The sequence below is a fragment of the Dermacentor albipictus genome, chromosome 9 (genome assembly GCF_038994185.2).
Source record: "Dermacentor albipictus isolate Rhodes 1998 colony chromosome 9, USDA_Dalb.pri_finalv2, whole genome shotgun sequence".
NCBI classification, from domain to species: Eukaryota; Metazoa; Arthropoda; class Arachnida; order Ixodida; family Ixodidae; genus Dermacentor; species Dermacentor albipictus.
Window position 1 is genome coordinate 33480859 of NC_091829.1, and position 18607 is coordinate 33499465.

Here is an 18607-nt window from a genome sequence, read left to right on the forward strand (position 1 = left end):
GAAAAAAATTAGACGCGCTTGTGCATCATATGAAGTACCGAGGAGTGATAATTTCATCAATTCTGAGGAGATGACCGAACGCTAACGTTTGCACGCGCATGTGTACACGATTGTGTACAAAGCGCCGTGGTCGCTGCGGAAATGAAGAACACTGAGAGTTGCTTTGATTTTCTTTCCAGATTTTTTGGCCATTCGTCGTTCTTTCTACAGTGCAAACAAGCATAAGAAAACCCAAAAGACAGCTGAAAGGCTTTTGGAGCTCATTGCTGATAAATGTTTCAGACATCGGGGAAAGTCACGAAGAAGAAGCCACGTGTGAAGCGACCGACACCTGCGTTGCAGCTGCGTTCACCAACCTCACAGAAGAGGAAGATGCTGCTGCAGGGGAAACGCATGCTGAAGAAGTGGACACTGAGAGTGCTTTTTCCTTTTCTGAACCTGGGTACCTACAATTCTTTGCTGGACTACCACCGCGACAATCAAACGCTGCCTAGAGCTAAACTCCTATATTTGATGAATTTTCGCTTGCAAGCTGCCGAAGCATTAATTAAGTCGGTACTACCCGAGAAAAAGCGTGGAAGGCCTTCTCTTGCAGAGATCCAAGCACCACAACCAAAGATAGCGCAAAAAAGCAAGAATATCGCTTCCTTGCACCGACGCGCACTACGACTCCTTTGACCATTGGCCCGAATCCCGCGACCAGAAGGTGCGAATTAGGTGCAAGCTCGAGAAGTGCACACGAGGCGCCCGGATATTCTGCATGAAATGCGCCGTGCCACTGTGCCTGACGAAAGAGAGAAATTGCTTCCTCGCATTCCACAAGTGAATTTTGTGACCACCGAGGCGCTGTGTACACAATTGTGTACGATGTTGCAAATAATAAAGTTTCATGATAACTTTCAAGAATTCGATGGTTTTGTGTTTATTAGGTCCCAAAAAGAATGTTTAAATCTAAAAAGATTTTTTTTTTTTTCTATGCATAATTGCAAGTGGCACCTAAAAGGGTTAATATGGCACGCTTCCGCTAAGGGTGGGCGAATATCTTAGCTGTGTTACAAGCGTCGGCGTAAGAATAGGATACACTTCTAACATCAGTGTAAACGTGGCTACTATCGTTGCCGCTCGCCATTTGTTGAGTGCCTACAAGTGCAGGCGAGAAGAATCGGAAAGCACCTTTTTTGTTGTTGACCACAACCACTATAAAGCCTACAAATAATAAAACCAAGGCAAGTTTGGTTGTAGCTTTTTTTTCGTGGAAGTGCGGAAAGCGATGAATGAAATGGGGCATCTGCTTAAGAATGCTCGGTGCTTGCAGACCGGTTGGTATGTCTTGAGTCGTTCACGTAGCATTCGACAGATGGTAAGCGCGATCATCATTAGCTAGACTTGGCACACGACATATCGCTGTGACAAGTTCGGGGTGCAATCATTGCATGAGTGCAATTATTACGCAAGTAAATACGGTGTGTGTTACTGAGAATTTATTACATCAGCCAATATTGTTGGTTGGCCAAGTGCTTTCGATGATATTGTGAATGCTAGAGCAAGCAACCACTCGCTGATTAAAACACGAGATGGTAAATTCCCTGCTGCATGCAGTGCAATATCTTGCTCGCATGTTCACAGGAGACTTGATAACGCATCGGCAAAATTTTTTTACGATGTTCAAAAAGTGTTTCAGGGCCCCTTTAAAAGCAATTATACCTGCACTGGGTAGCCTGCCAGCTACGGCACTTCACTAACAAACCAAGACCTAATCACGATAACTTCACAGCCACTTTCGCTTCAACATCATTACGGAAATCATCATACCTGCTAACCTTAAAAAATTTATTTCTTTTAGTTCACTAAAATTCAATTATGCATTTCTTTTTGCAAGTTATATGGTAAATTTTAAATTGCTTCATTATGTGAATGCATGGCAATGCTGCACTTTTCATGATATACATACATGCTATTCTGTATTACTTCCTTCGCTCCATTTATTATCACGTTCACTGCCATCAAGGATTTCTCAATTAAAGTTCACTAAAATCTGGTTTTACATGCCAAAACCCCCATCTGATTATATTATTATGAGTCATTACATAGTGGAAGCAACTTAATTTGGACCTCCAGTTCTTTAACATGTGCCTAAATTTAAGTACACCAGCATTTTTGCATTTCTCCCCCAAATGTGGCGGCAGTGGCCAAGATAGAAACCGTGAACTTAGCTCAGCAGCGCAACACTATAGCTACTGGGGTACTGCAGAAGGCGGGTCAGGGGTCTCACCTTCATATTCGCATACACCTCGGGCATTTCACTGGGCATTGAAAGTGAAAACAACCCAAATTCAGAGAATTTCAAACTTGTATTTAACCTCAGATGTTCAAACCCACACCCAGTGTCTACGTTAGTGTGTCTGCCACAACTCAAGCAGAGGAAGGTGAGGGCGTGAAAGGTGCTGTTATTAACAACACAGGCACCTCTTTTGGAGGAGACGATGAACCACTGGGACCCGCTGTTGAAGTTCCAGGTTCACTTGGTGGGGGTTCTGTGTCCTCCTTTAATGCTGGCTCGGGCTTCTCAAGGTCTTCTTCCGCATCCTCTTCATTTTCTGCAGCACCAGTGCAGCCTTACAGACGTGCAAAGCACATATTAAAAGCTCTCAACTTTAGTATTATACATTTGAAGACAAGCCATGGAGTTATTTTGTGTGGATCTTGAAATGGGTTTTTGATAACGTGCCCAGATGCATTAAAGAGCTCCCAGCTCTTGAACACAATGTGAACCCATGGCATGCACAATGAAAACAGTGACAAACATATTGAAGTAGCTGCGAGACCCTGGTACGCAAAACTGGAATGCCAGTGAATAAGGTTTACAAGGTTTTTCTTTTGGTAAACTGACATAACATCCGCAGCTAGTCTTCGTCTATTCCCTATTTTATTAAAATACCAATTTCACGAACTACACAAGTTACCCCCTCCCTCTGGTAAGGCCCTAGGAACCGCACAGAGCCACTGCTAACCAGCGCACATTAGGAACAGCTGGCAGATTTTGTTGTCAACGTTTGTTGTAGACTCCCCTATATTTGAGAAGCACCCCTTTCGAAATGCGATGATGGCACACGTGAATAACTTTGGCAAATCATGCCAGCCTTTCATAAATCTCGCTATTTATTCGCACTAGGCTTGTCAACTTTCTTGCTTTTGCTCTGCTACAATGACATCGCTTCTGTTCTAACAAACTATACCCATACTACACCCAGTGAGAGGGTGTGAAATGATTTGGGATATCATGTGGTGAGTGTAGCAGGAACGCACAAGTTTACTATCATTTGGCCTAATGTTACAGTTGTGTGCAGTAACTAGAAAGCTGCTGACACTCTGCACGTCACAAACACGGTGGAGAAACTTAAACATTGCAACAAGCAAGCGCTGCTGAGTTATTGAAGTGAAGTTATGCCCCTTCTGACTGAAAAAAGTCTAGATTAAGTTGTATGGAAGTTTGTCCAGGATTCCCTCTCGGGGCTTCTTTCACACTATAACCAATTGCAAAGTCATGGCTTCAAAACACGCACGCACCATAGAAAATTTAATTATAAAAAGCAACAGAAAGCTCACAGTGAATCAGAGAAAGCTTAGAAGAACAGCAAGCAAAATAATTCACAAAAAGGCATGACCGTGTTCAATATTAGGGCGCTTAGACTTAAGACACTGTTAGATCATCTCACGCGACATAAACATCGCTGATAAGATACACAAACAGGATTCACGTAGCATCATGCAAAAGAAAATGGAGTGGAAGGTGGAATAGTCCAACTCTTCCTGGAGCAGCAAGACAAATGTCTCGGAGAGTACAATAGAAGAATGCTAGCAGCAAACCAGAAAAGTGATGCCTGTTATTAAGAAAGCAGCTTCAGAGATGCAAGAATTGACAAAGTTTCAAGACGAGCGTCAGGCTCCAGGGAAAATGCAAGCGACACATCGCAAGAGGTGAAAGATAAAAGTGAAAACAGATACCATTATCCAGGTGACTATGCCTATGCATCTGCAAGGCCAGCTCATTGTAAACCAGAGTTATAATCTCTTTACACGGTTGCCCTTGACAACTATTGAAACCAATGACAACCAAATTTTTCAACTGGCATTGAAGTGAATGACACCTTATTGCACTAACACAGCTCCCGTAATAAAGCTACAGAGTTATGTGACCACGCCACATTGGTTCTAGTGGTCTACAATACTAATGTATTGATTATGGTTGCAATTCACAATTGTTTTAATAATAGTGTTCTTTATCCGAAAGTGTTAGGCTCTACTCATTTATTATGGCTGAGCACAAGCTCTCAAAATCATGCTAAATGTAGAACAAACAATCCAATCAGAAGCTGCTAAATCCTCAATTATTTTGGCATCTGTTTGCTGGCTTTTCAGTGCCTCATGGTTTTATAAGTGATTGCTCTGTTTAAGCTTCCCGGGAAGATACTGCAACTGTGCTTTTTGTGGTATCACAATCTGCTCAGTTATGTATGAGGATGTCTTACAGCTAGCATATATCTGACTGCAAAAAGCACAGAAATTACGAAAAGGCTAAATTTTCTTGGGACTTGGAATTCAGGGGCAGAACATGGAGCGACTAACTGCACCTAAAATTTAATTCCAGGATGGCTTGAACAAAATTCCATAGATGCCCCCAAAACTTCTGTGGCCAGAGATACGATCACTATAAATTGAAAACACAAACAGGAAACTCAACTAGAGTCCACTTTACGCAGAATTAAATTTACCTGCACATGTATGGTGCCACTCATTCATCCCAGTTGGTATTCAACATACAGGCACAGCTACTGCTGGCTGGAATACGACAACTCGTGGCATTGCTCCACGAAGTGCCTCACCATCGGTGCCACATGAAGTCTTGCGGCATAGGCACAATCAAAACGACTGGGAAATAGTCCAGAGTCGTCTGCTATGGCGAGTTGTCTGCCATGACTTCATTAGGCACCGAAGGTGGCACTCCGCAGAGCAATGCCACAGGCTCCTGTGTTCCTGCTAGCAGTGGCTGTGCCTGTACATGCAGAATGCCGATCTTACATGCAATATTTTTGCACGCACTTGACACGACTGCCTGAGCTCAAGTGTCATTGAGGCATCAATGCCAGTTGTCATTAAAATCAATTGTTGGCTCAACGACGGTTGAAAGTTTCAATGTTAAGAGGGTGTTAAAGAAAACGGCCATCCGCAGGAACCGAATCGGACTGTGATGAGAGAAGATGAAAAGACAGGAGTACGAAGAGCTGTTGCAGCAACCCAAAGTACAGGCTCTCACCTCCACCATTCTGTTGTGCCTTCACCTCAGGCGCGGCACCTGCCGCCGCCTCACCATCACCACTACCAACAGAGTCTTTCGATTCCACAGCCTTCGCTACGCCTGGAATTTCTGATGGCTCTGCGGCGGAGCCAGACTGCTCTTGCTTTTTCTCATCTGCAGCAGAACCAGACTGCTGCTCTTGCTTTTTCTCGCTCTCTTCATCACTACCTCCCTTAGAAGATCCTGCGGAAGCAATTTGGGACAAGGGCGCGAAAGGCTTAGCCGGAACCACGTGTAAAACTGTGGAGCCAGCCTTCTTGCGCCTCAAGGCAGCACAGTTGTTGCTGCACCAACAAGCCTGGCGTCTACTATATATTGCCACATATACAATGACTCGAAGCACAGCATAACAAAATCGCATCTAACACGAAAATACCCTTGTTACAGCAACCCGAGACCCCTTGTACTTCATATATTGAGCAGTGGTTTGTATTCTTTTGTAAATTATTTAAGCAGTGATGAACGAAGTGTGCTTCCAATACCACAGAATGACACGAAAATGCAGGACGCAGTGCAAATGTGGCAAACCACCACACAATGCTGCTTAATCTCTGCATTTATGCAGATCAGTAGTTTTTAACATATGAAAGATGAGGAGATGATTACTTTGTTGATGCACGTGGAGATGCTGCTTCTGGCATCTGGTAGTGGCAATTAAAAGATTTTAATGTGAAAACCAACTTGAAAAGCAAATATGTGCATAAGCTGTCTTCAAGTCTCAGGACAATAACAATTTGCTGCAAACCTATACATTGATATTTGCAAAACAAAAACGTTGCAATCAGGTCTATGCAGAAGACTCAAGCGTGATGCCTCTGAAAAACCAGGAAAGCATCTTATGCTGGCAGGTCTCAATGCCAATACATGGCACATGAACAGCACTAAATTACAAACATGTGCTCTGTGGTATCATTAATATACAACCATGCAAGTGGCAAGATCACAGAAAGACTGTAGATCAGCGTTACCCGCTGTGGGCCAGCCAATTGAAGCTGCTCACCAAAACATGCTCACAGATCTAGAACACACAGATTCAAGTTACTCTTGCTGAGGATTTCGCATTTCCGCTACAAGAATATGTATACTCAACGAAATAAACCATGGGTAACCATACTTTCAAGATTCAATTCGCTATAGAGAGGTTCAACTGTAAAGAACCCTCACTCCAACCTTCCAAAACAATAAAGAGGGGGAATCTGAAACAAAAGACAAAAGAAATAAATTTGTTCGCCGTACAGAGTAACATCCCTTGTCACAACCAGCTGTAGAAATCCTACTTCCAATGTCGATGCAGCTGCCATTGTCAGCTTATGGAGGGCAAAATGCACTTTGCAGCACAATACTGAAACTGAGCTGCCAGCATGCATGCACAAAAAAAGAAATAAGAAATGAACAGTATAACTTACACGTAGGCATGCCGCATTTTTCAGTACAGGTGCGCATTTGATTAATTGTAACAGTAGCAAGGGGGACCAAAGAGCTTGCTATCTAGGCTACAGGTTAGAATACACAAATGCAATAAATCTGACTAAGAGCACTTCACATTTTTTGTTTGAGTGACATTAGTTACCAAGCATTAAAATTTGCACATACCATCACAAACATTTAAATGAAACCCCAACAGGGCAGTTTTAGTCGGTCAAAACAATATATGTCTCACGGAAGTCAAACGATCCACTTTCACATTTTACCACTGGTAAGCGAAAAGAATACCGACACATTCCAGGTCATAGAAACTACCATCATCTATTGATAATAACCAAATTAATTTAATTTTCTAGATTTCAATAAAGCGTTCAATAAGATACCTCAAGATAAACTAATACCTAAGCTTTTTATAAACTATGGCATTCCAGAATTACTTGGTTCTTCAATCGCAGAACACTTCAGCGAAGTGGGGAAGAGTGAGTGTGGGCGGGCAACACAGCCCGTCTTCCGGTCACATCTGGAGTACCACAAATTAAAGCACTGTATTGGGCCTTTGATTGTTCCTGTTGTCAATGGCATTATGATGTTATTAGGCAAAATGTTCAAATACAACTACTTCTGGACGATTGTATCTAATGAAATAACCTGTACCAACAACCAAAATGACCTGAATGACAGCCTGAATAGCATTCTGCATTGGTATGGGATGACCTAAATGTAGAAAAAATTGTTTTTCTCTCTTATCTCGCAAGAAAATGTCACCCTTTTGCTTGTTAGGCTCTTCCCCACTTAAAGTTACTACACAAACATTTAGGTGTTACCCTTACTGGTAACCCATCCCCTGCAATTTTACTATATGTGCCTCCGTGCTTCCAAACCTGTTTCCTAGAACACAAACATCAAAAAGCTCTCTTATCTGTTTAACTCTTATCTTATTACTGCTTAATTCGACCAGAGCTTGAGTACACCTGTATTGCCTGGGACCCCTACACTAAGTGCAACATAAGGGGGGGACATGCTGAAGCTCGGACCCTCGTGACCAGCAACAACTGGTGCGGCGGACCCAAGAGACAGCAAGAGCCACAGGAGCCCTGAATTGAGGGCGCCTTTGCACACAAGCAGGACACCTGCCTGTTTTTGTTGTTAAAATAGATGTGCTTCCTCCTCCTCCTCCACCTGGAATAGCGATTCAACGACCAATGCAGCACTACAAACACGAGCATTTGTCTTCGACCCAAGTTAGCATAGAACTTGGTCCACTGGGTCGACGTAAATTCTTATCATGGTAATGCCATGTCGCGCATTCTTCCACAGCTGTCATGAATTTATCTCATTCTTTGGGCTATCTTACTTATCTTAAGATCAAATTCAATTAGAAGATACAATTAGATATTAGAAGAATTAGAAGTAAAAGTGATAAAGTAAATAATTATGTAGATAATTAAATTACTATTGCTTGCCGAGACAAAAATATTGGGGCAAAAGCAATAGCAATCTATAAATGGTCAGCAGAATGTTTAAGGAGTGAAGGGCTGCAAGCAGTCTCCAAATCCAGCAACAATTGGCAATGCAGCAGCCCATCAAAAATTCAATGTTTACAGTAAGCTACTAGGGAACACGTAACAGGAGCAAATAAAGAGTGGAAAGAAAATCTCCTTGCCGCACTTTTAAGCTTCATGCATTTACCTTAACAAAACAAAAGAATTACAGCTGTAACTGTCCTGAATTCTGCAGTTCGCGAGGAACGGATAGCGCGTTATCAGACGCCGCTCCCGCGCGGCGAATAACGCGCCGAGGCGTGATAAGCCCAGATCGCACGCGAGATCATTATCTTTACGGCAAGACCGCAGTCACAACGTTCACCTTCGCCTGCTGCCGCACCTAAACCATGCAAACGACGCTTTACAACAGAGCATATATGGAATTGAGGCTTACGATAACGAAGCGCATCTCCATCGCATCGGAGCTAGCCATGGCGGCGTCAACGTGAGCGAGAAAATCCAATTTTCACTTGGTAGCCGGCGCTGAAGCAAAGTCTTGCCGCTTTTCATGGGCCTCCTTCTGCAAATCTTCGAGCCGCCGTAATTGGGCTAGAATGCCGTGGAAACGCGGCCGCTGCCTTAACCGCACTTACCTGCTAAGCCTATTCCGCAGTCACGGGAAAGGCTTCGGCGGCGTTCGGAACGGGTAGCAATTCGTTGATATCTTCCACAGCTACTGCGCACTTTCGAAACTTAAACCCTCGTTTTTTATCTGATCGCCTACGTTACGGTCAGCGCCTGTTATGGTTTGTAACAAACTAAATTGGACATCAGTAGGTACCGAGTTTCGCACGCCCGCGGGGCAGGACAGACGACGACCGACTGGACGGACGAAGGCGAAAATCGGCCAATGGTGTGGCGTGCTTACGGTCACGTGCCTCAGTCGACGAATGGAATCGTGCATCGGGACAACATTTTCGCGGGCTTTTCGTCATCATTCAGCGCACAGAGTAGCGGTGGCGCGAATAAGGCGCGAAAACTGCACAAGAGGGGCTCTTTCATGGAGGAAGGCCAAGATGGTTGCGATCGGCAATGTAGAATGGAAACTGCGCGTCACAGAAGAAGGCGCCATTTTCTTGTCCGTTCATCAGTAAAAATACGGCTCGTGGGCGTGATACCGTACTGACTCGTGTACGAGCTGCACCTTCAACTTGGCAGCCCCAAATTTTGAAAAGGAAATTTCCAACGGAGAAGCAATCACGTTTGGTGTCCCAATGCCGCGCGCGCTTATCGGCGAACTTACGCGCGCTGCATACTTCTGAGTGCTGCTGCTGGATGGCGAGAGCTGCGCATTGACCTGTGATGTAACAGTACATCCGGGAATCCGGAATGCGCAAGTGAAGACTGCGCCGGTACCATTTTGACCAAAGGATTCAGTCTCGTGTCGTAAAAATAGTGAAAAAAAAAAATGTGCGGCCCTTAAACAAGGCTATACGGTACAAAACGCGATTACGGCTAGAATATTGATACAAGATGAGTAAAATTTCCGAGATAACGCATCAGACACTGTAGGATCCAAAACCTAACATGTTCAAAAACTGACCTTTCAGCTATTTGTCTAAGACCAGTGTCCTCCCATAAACAGCCTTGAATGAATCCAAAGGTAGGGTGCCCAGTTTGTGCACAAGCATCTGACATGCGGCTCCCCATAACTAATCTAATGAAATTTCCTTACTTAATTTGCTTAAAGGGACACTAAAGCGAAACAATAAATCAGTTTAGACTAATAGAGCATTCTTTGAGAACCCAGCAGGCAGTCATTTAAAAAAAATTGCTTGGTTATTAGATGAGAAAATGAAGGTCCAAGTATCAGTATTTAAATTTCGCGCCGAAACCTCAGCGCCGGTACGTCAGCGTGACGTCAGGAATTCCAAGGTATTGACCGCGTTGGCTGAATAAAGGTTCCCGAAACTTGTCATGATTAATATTTGGTTCCTTCAGAACACAATGTAGTCCGCTGTACCGCTATATATAATTAGTAGGCCCTAGAAGATGCCATCAAAGTCCAAGACGTCACAGACCCCAGGTGCGGGAACTTATGTAGGCGTCGCCACCCGTATTTCGTTTTTGTGCTTTTTCTCGCTTACCAAACGTCTTATCGTTGTAAGAGTGGTGTTTTTGGTGTTGTAGAACGGTAATTTACTGATGCAGAAGAAATCATTCTTTACTTTAGTGTCCCTTTAAGAAAGAATTATGACAAATTTCTTTACTCAATAACAAACTGGCACTCGACCCCTCCTACTATATAGATCCACTAATCATGAGACCAACTCGCCACAACCATCAAAATGCTTTAACCCCTATTTTGCCCGAACCAACACATTTAATACTCTTTTTCCAGGCACCATTTATGCTGGAATCACTTGGCTTCGTGACAATTGTATTCACACTTTTGGGTACTTTTGTGTGTGTGTGTGTGTTTTTTCCATATATTTTTGCGCTCCCAGCACTAACCCTTTGTCCACAGTTTGTATTAAATAACACAATATAATAGCCGCCATTAAAGGATAACACTTGGCAAGCATAAATGTCGGAAAACATTTATAATATACTTTGATACCATTAAAAGTGGTATCAAAGTATAAAAGCAGTATCGACATTACTGTGACATCATGAAACAGCAAACTTGCCAATGTTGTCTATACTGATAAAGCTAGGCATGACTGATAAAATGATTAACAGTGCTTCATGCAGCATCTTCATGCAGCAGTCAAGTTGCCGGAACGGAGCGAATCCATGTGTAACGACAATGTTCTGCATCCACTTTGGAGGTACTGAAGGTGACCCCGGTTCATCACAACACATATATTGTAGTAAATTACTTAAAACACATATTGTACTAAATTACTTAACCTAATCTGATGCTTTCCAGTATTTTTTGAAGAGCTTTAGAGGGCTTAGATTTTCATAGAACACAAAATTTTAAAAAATAACTACAAGTTGAGAATGTCATGTCAGGACTCTCTCCAGTTTCTGTAATTGCATTTTCTGTGCTCCAACCACATTACATCGCTGTTTGAGTTGTCCGGTTGGTGTTTCATGTGACCATAATGGTATGTGCTCCAGATGGCTGCATGACAATTAGACCGGTAGAATCTACAAGCATTATGCACTGGACAAGGTGTAATGCGCACTTCCACATCAGACAAGGGGTGAAGAAGCAGCCCTCACCAGCTGAATCCTCTTCCCGCGACTTGTCCTCTCCATCTTCTTCTTCGTCATCATCGTCGTCGTCGTCCTTCTCCTCTTCAGACTCTGCAGATTTAGATTCAGAACAGGAAGGTTTTTAGCAAGAGCTTAAAGAAGAACACGTGCATGCTCGCAAAGGTCGGTACAACCTTGGAATTCCTAAGCATCTACTTGTGGCTAGAGAATTTTCTGTTTTACTTTAAGAGCGAAATTACGTTACGCTCAAAAGTGAGTGAGAAATCAACATGTACATCATAAATACTTTTACTGCATATAAGCCTAAATACAGAGGAATGCCATTAAATCCAAAAAACCAATAAAAAACCAATACCAATAAAACCAATAGGCTGGACTTCATTTTCTCGGCTAGTCATTAAGCATTCTGCAACAAAGAAATGCAAATTGCAATTTCCAAGAACAATGTTACCGGCCTAAACTGATTTAGTGTTTCTGTTTACTGCCCCTTTGAAAATAAGTTCCTGTCAAATGCACAAATAGGAATCTTTTTGTACCAAAGCACAAGGCTGTTGGTTCGATACCCAGCCATCGTGTCCACACATAAATGGAAGTGGAATGTAAGAACACTCACTCTAGTTTAGGCCCGTATTTAAGCAACGATTTCGACCACAGGTGGTCAAAACTGATCTCGGCCCTCCACTACAGAGCCTCAAAGTCCATGTGTTGTTTTGGAGACATTGAAGGCCAACAGAACGTAATTCCGAATAGCGTAAAAAACCTAGTTTAAGATAGCGTAGATATAGAGAAGCCTCCGTGCAAAAATTTGGCATTCACAGCTCACAAAAAAAAAAATTATACCAAAACAAAACAAAAAAATGACATTACTGCTTGCCGGAAGTGACACATGATAAAGGGTTAACAGACAGACGATGACAAAGAACAATAGGACACAGCACTAATTGTGCGTGATATACAGCATAAGACCTACAGCAAGACCTAGAGCACAAGGCTTCTCAGCATGACCTCCAAGGTGAGGTGGTGTCTGCAGCTGCCTGTGGCAAGCTGAAGTTGTAGCAACAACTACCAGGTACATGCGTTGCCTGCTTAGGTAATGTTAAAAGGATGCTAAGAAGAAAAACTATGCAATTACCAGCCCTACGACTTTGCCAAGACAACTTTAATCATATGTACTGCTCATTTATAACAAATTTCATCACATTCCGCAGCAGCAGCCTATTTTATGTCGACTGCAGGATGAAGGCCTCCTCCTGCGATCTCCAATTACCCCTGTCTTGTGCCAATTGATTCCGACTAGTACCTGCGAGTTTCCTAATTTCATCGCACCACCTAGTCTTCTGCCGCCCTCTACTGCGCTTCCCTTCTCTTAGTACCCATTCTGTAACCCTGATGATCCAACGGTTATCTAACCTGCGCATTACATGACCAGCCCAGCGCCATTTCTTTCTCTTAATGTCAATTAGAATATCGGCTGTACCCGTGTGCTCTCTGATCCAAGCCGCTCTCGAATTTAGCCAAAGCGAAATTTCATGACTGTTGGTGTTATAAATAACCAACTGATATTTCAAAAAACAGTCACTTGCTTCTCTCCAAGATTTCTCGGTCCTTTCTTCAAGCGTCATGGTGTGAACAGGGTCATGCACATGACATCACGAGTGGGAAAGCTGTTGACCAGCCCATATACAAGGGACAACAGTATACTGATCTGTCAGCTAGCAAGCCTTTGCCATGGACAGAGCCACGGACAGCAATGGAATGAGCTCCTTCCATGATGCTAATGCCAAATAAACACGGACCTCACTCACCCAGGGCATCTCCCAGCACATCCGACTCCTGTCGGGCAAGTTCGAGCAATGCCCGTCCATAGCACAGGTAGGCCTCCCCGCACTCCTTGCCAGTGTCGCCGTACAATTTCGCCAGAAGCTCACAGGCCTCCTGCAGGCTCACCACAGCTGATGTGTAATCCTGGACAATGAGGTGCCTCTTGCCCTGGAAGAGCAGCATAGCCGCTTCCACCGAGGGCTCTGCCTTGGGCTTTGCTTCCCTGGAAACAAGTTGTCCACAATACGTTTTAATACAGTGTTTTTAAAGAAAGGAAAAAGAAGGAAGGAAGGAAGGGAAGAACTAGAGCACTGATGTGGTCTAGCTCATATACAGCCCATATACAATATATACTTCAATATGTACCCCATGTTCATTGTTTGTGTTCTCACTCGTCCCGTCATTTGCACTGTTTAGACTTCAAGAAAAGAAGAAAAAGAAAAGATTTGTAGTTTTGCCTGAGGGGCGAAACACTCACAGGGGTAGCAAAGTTTAATGTTGCACTAGAACTTTTCAGACAGCGTTCCAGCCATACACAGCTGTAACAAGGTTGGCATGACGCAGCACGCAAAGCAACTCCTGCTGGCCAGAAGGATCAGTGCCCTGGCAGCTGCCAGTGCCGCTGCAGGCGTCGCACCTCAATAGTGCACGAGATGAGACCGACAGGAAATTGGCGGCATTAGTCAACATTCAGTGAAATATTAGAATGTTATCTTGGCATTCACTGCTCAGACCAGAACAATCGCACAGCTGCTCAGCAGGAACAGTAGCATGCTCATAGTGTGCTTGCACACAACATTCATGCCAGCAGCAGAAGGCAGAATGTTGCCCTTACTCCACCACCAAAGAAGTTGAGTGCAACGTCGACAGTAAAAAGTATTAGTATATGGCACAGTCAGCTGCCAAATACAAAAATGTTAAAAATTGTATTCTGCGATTTCACATGCCAAAACCACAATACGATTCCCCTCCATCAAAATGCGGCTGCCATGGCCAGCTGCAAAATACACAGCATCTCTACAGACCCTCTAACACTCCATGCGTGACTCGTCAGTGGCACAGGGGCAGCACAACAGCGGCGACAATGTGTTTGTGCCTTGATTTGATTGATGTAGGCTTTTAACGGCACAAGGGCCACCTATGGCCAAGGAACGCCATGACATATGGTAATGAATTGTATAAGTGACGAAATAGTCAAATTGAGCTGGAAAGGTAGATGTGTAGCTGTAAGGAGGCCTAAAAACGGGTCGCTGTAAAGTGTGTAAAATATACAAATATCAAAATAATGACAATGACTCATAATAAAAGGGCCTAGAAGTTTCGTTATGAAAAGGTGACATAAATAATAAAAATGCATACAAGTACTTCTGCCTTCACAAGGCTCTTTAAGTAAAACAAGAGCTCAGAGGCATGTGCTGTAAAGTGTTATGATGCACACAGCACATACCAGGCAGTGTATTTTGCAGAGTACCAAAATGAACATCAACAGAAGGGATGATGCTACCATGACAACCTACTCTAAGAATAGTGTTGTAGTCTTACTGGCTATGGTCACAAACTAAGAGCAAATTCACCATTTTTTCAGATCCCACTGTCCATAAACTGGTCAACTTATTCATGCATCCATGTACCCATCCACCCAATCATCGTGCTTAACATCTCAAAGATGGAGGAGGGGGCATGTGCTTGCCGCAGGACGAGGTTATTGCAGCGGCAACAAATGCTCGAACTTGAGAAACCAACCTCGCACCACAGCAGCATGGTGCCACTAGTTGAACTGTTCCGTGAGCTGTCACAGTGACCTAATAGCTATGGCGTTGCGCTGCTGACCTCATGTCCCAACTTCAGCACCAGCAACGGCGATCACAATTTGGTAGGTGTGAAACGCAAAAACGTTCGTGTACTTAGGCCGAGATGCACATTACGAAATCCCAGGTTGTCAAAATTATTCCAAAGTCCTCCGCTATGGTAAGCTTCATAATCAGGTTGTGGTTTTGACACGTGAAACCCCAGAATTATATTTTGTAATGTTCCACCTCACAGAATCGCAGCACGTGAAACAGGCTTTGCTTTCCCTCATCTGCCGTCTTTTTTTCAGTGATGCAAAAGCAGTCCTACACACCACTGCAGCATCTGTTGCACTTGCAATATTCAACCATTCACGAATGACCGCACTTCGTTTTACCTTTCTCACTGACCTCTCATTGAACACGCTTCCATTAAGTCTATCAAACACACAACAACAACAGCAGCCTTTGTACTCCATGACAAGACATGTCATGATGCCACGAGAAGTAGAAGACATCAGGAAGGCCAAGTTGCAGTAATGGGTGAAGGGGGGCATTGTAAAGCACCTGTAGTCCAGTTGCAGATATTTGAAAACAGCTGATTACTTGACTGACCCAATTGTGCCATATTATAAAAAACAATGGTCTTGAAATGTGAGAGCATACTGACAATTTTGAAGCATTTGCACTACAAAAAAGATGTACAGCACGTTCGTACAAAAATTGAGCCAGAGCGCAGCAGAATCTTACAGGATGTTAAAACAATTGACAGAGGCACGTCTGGTCAACCAGTATATTTGTAGAGGCATTCGGAAACAAAGACCATGACCTTTCCATTTCCAAGCTGCCGCCTTCTCAAGTTAGGTGTTGTCAAGTTCATTACTGTTGTCTGTACGATCACATCACTTTGTGCTACTTACTAACGGTTGTTAATGAGACACTGATTAATAGTTAAAGCTGTACTATGCCACAGTACTCTACTCTGTGCACGACAATGAAGTACTAAGAGGACCTATTGTCATGGTAACAAGAGTGGAACATAGGGCCGCAAGAGCTGTTATTATTCGTTGTTCAACATATCAGAAGAGGACATTAAGGAAGCATAGCCGTCATAAACTACATTGAAAAATGTCTCAGACAGCTGCTAGTCGTTTAGAAGTGCGCATTCGGGAACAAAAATGCTGACAACCCATCGGTCGGACGAACGTAGCCAAATTGTGAGGTTAATACATTCCCGTTTGTGACGCATTGACTGGAGTGTAGCAGGAACATTAGCTGTAATAGTAATTGGTATTTTCGCGTACAGTAGACGTCACCGTTATAACGAGCCTCAAGGATATTAGCTTGAAGAATACCACCGAAAGAAGGCAGTAGCGCCTCCGCTCGCATGTTGACAAGCCCGTTACGAATGAACGGCGGTGCATATACAAACGCCAAGTGGGGTTTCAAGGCTTCCACACAAACTTTAAATTAGTTATAACCACTTAAGACGTCTTCCTTATTGACCACGCGACCTGAGATTTAGGAAACGCACATCTGACATAAAAGGACGCGGGGGAAACAAGTCTGCCCGCGTCGGCGAAGTGGCTTCACAAAAAATGACGTTGAGCGCGCGCTTTCCGCGCGCTTTTTTTTTTCTCAAATAAAACAGCGCGCCGCATACCTCCGAGGTCCACGGGAACGTAGCCACAACCAACCGCGACATATTATTCACTTTTCGACTACACAGCGTATTGTTTGAGCAGCATGGGTCGCGAGACCGCGTCGACAGAAAGTGCATGCTGTCCCGTTGCTTCCCGCGTTGGTCACTTTCATTCAACTTACCCCTCTGGCTTGGCGGGCTGCGAGCTTGCGTCGGCCATTCTCGAAGTAGTGATGTGCGATGCCTCCAACACGCAACGCAGCCGACAAACGCAGGCGCGCAAACGTTTTCGCGCCTTGAGCAGGATTGAAAAGCGAGTGGAGGGGCGACACAGCGACAAACGCACGTAGCCTCGCTTCTGCGAGCAAAATAATGCTCACGTAACAGAACCAGCGCGGCGCTGGTGTAGCTTAGGCGAACTGCGAGAGGGAAAATGTTGCCTGTTTAGCCTTAATATGCCTTTATTCTGTAGTTTAGCGCTGTAGATGCGTCGTGATAATATTCTTACACCGTCGTCGTGATACCGAAGAGCGTTATACACGTTTTGCATTGAAGGTTGCGATTATCACGGAGTAACTCGCCACAGAGCTTGGTAATATAACTGTGTGAAACATGCATAGGAGAGAACGCGAAGGGGCCGTGACTAATCTGTATATCAATGGCGCGTAATTCAACAGCTTCTGCGCGCGCGGTGTTATGCAGCGTTTATGTCCGTGTATTAAAGCCGTGGTCAAAAGTACAGCCTTTGCGAAAAGTTCGAAAGCCACCGCGTTAGAGGCGTGAACTGTGGGCGGCGTTGAGCGGGCGCTCTCCAAAGGCTACCCCCGTAGCGGGCACGGCTTCGGAACTTTTGGCAAATCTGCAGCGCCAACAAAACGAATTCTCTGAAATGACATCAGCACATCATCAGCACTGTAGTTGTACTGTTTGCTTTGACGCAAAAAAGAGGAAAAGTTTTTGCGTACCATACCAGGGAAAACCACATAAGAAAGAAGTCATTTGGACTCCTTGGCCATGTATATGAATGGACTGCATTGCAGCCAACGCAACAAGTATATTAGCAAATGTACGTAATCTTTCGAATTTCTTTTAAAAGAAAAATCGCGTCTTTCAAGCGTTTACTCCAGTTTTATCTTTTATATTTCTACAGAGCTCTCAGACAATGATTTCCCATATGTGTAGAACCCCCTCCCACCTTGAATCTCTAAATTTTACTCATGTCAATTAATTCTTTTATTAAACGTCTGGGCAGTTTGGTCAAGCCCCAATAAAAGGAGAAGTGAAATACCACGTTACCATCTAGAAAAGAGAAAATACGCGCCTGTCTACTTTAATCTAAGGTGCTTTACTTCCAACTAGGGACCAAATTTCTCTGAAGCCTCATAGGAAGCATTAGCTGCAGTGGGCATCAGGTGAAAAAAAAAAGGATGGAATGTAGTTTGAGGCACGAAACTATAAATGGAGAATGTTTTTAAATATGAACAACTCTAATCAATATTGGAAACAAGTGATACAACCTAAAGCAAATTTTATAAAGCAATTAAATTTAAAGAAACAGCAAGCAGCCATGGTGCTTCCCCATAGAGTTTCTCACTATAACTCTATGGTGCTTTCTTTTTTTTTTATGTGAGGGTAAATGCCTCAGGGGATACAGGGGTATGGGATGCGGGCGAATAAGGATGATTAAATGAATGAAAAAAGATTTGCCGATCTAATGAAGTCCAAGAGGGATCGATATATACCCTTCTAAAAAAAAAGTCACTACAGGTGGTGCCACTGGAAGGCGTCCCACAAAACTTCGGGTCTATGGTGTTTAACTGTGTTTATGCTTGGTTTACGTGGCCGCGTTTCAACTTTTCTGAGTAGG

The 18607-nt window shown here is 43.7% G+C and overlaps 1 protein-coding gene across 3 annotated transcripts in view; it reads right to left on the reverse strand.

Annotated features, from left to right (window-relative positions):
* The window catches only part of LOC135920565 (protein HGV2-like), a 33749-nt gene extending 16591 nt beyond the window's left edge, over positions 1 to 17158 (reverse strand). For 2 of the 3 annotated variants that reach the window (XM_070525835.1, XM_065454884.2), the window contains exons 1-5: positions 16923 to 17154; positions 13296 to 13534; positions 11497 to 11580; positions 5315 to 5539; positions 2467 to 2597 (exon numbers count right to left, since the gene is read on the reverse strand). In XM_070525835.1, the coding sequence (XP_070381936.1) occupies positions 2467 to 2597; positions 5315 to 5539; positions 11497 to 11580; positions 13296 to 13534; positions 16923 to 16960 (717 nt within the window). In that variant the 5' untranslated portion in view covers positions 16961 to 17154. Of the gene's footprint in view, positions 1 to 2466; positions 2598 to 5314; positions 5540 to 11496; positions 11581 to 13295; positions 13535 to 16922 lie in introns of all 3 variants that reach the window. The other variant, XM_065454885.2, reaches the window with a different exon arrangement.
* Between the last annotated feature and the right edge of the window lie 1449 nt (positions 17159 to 18607).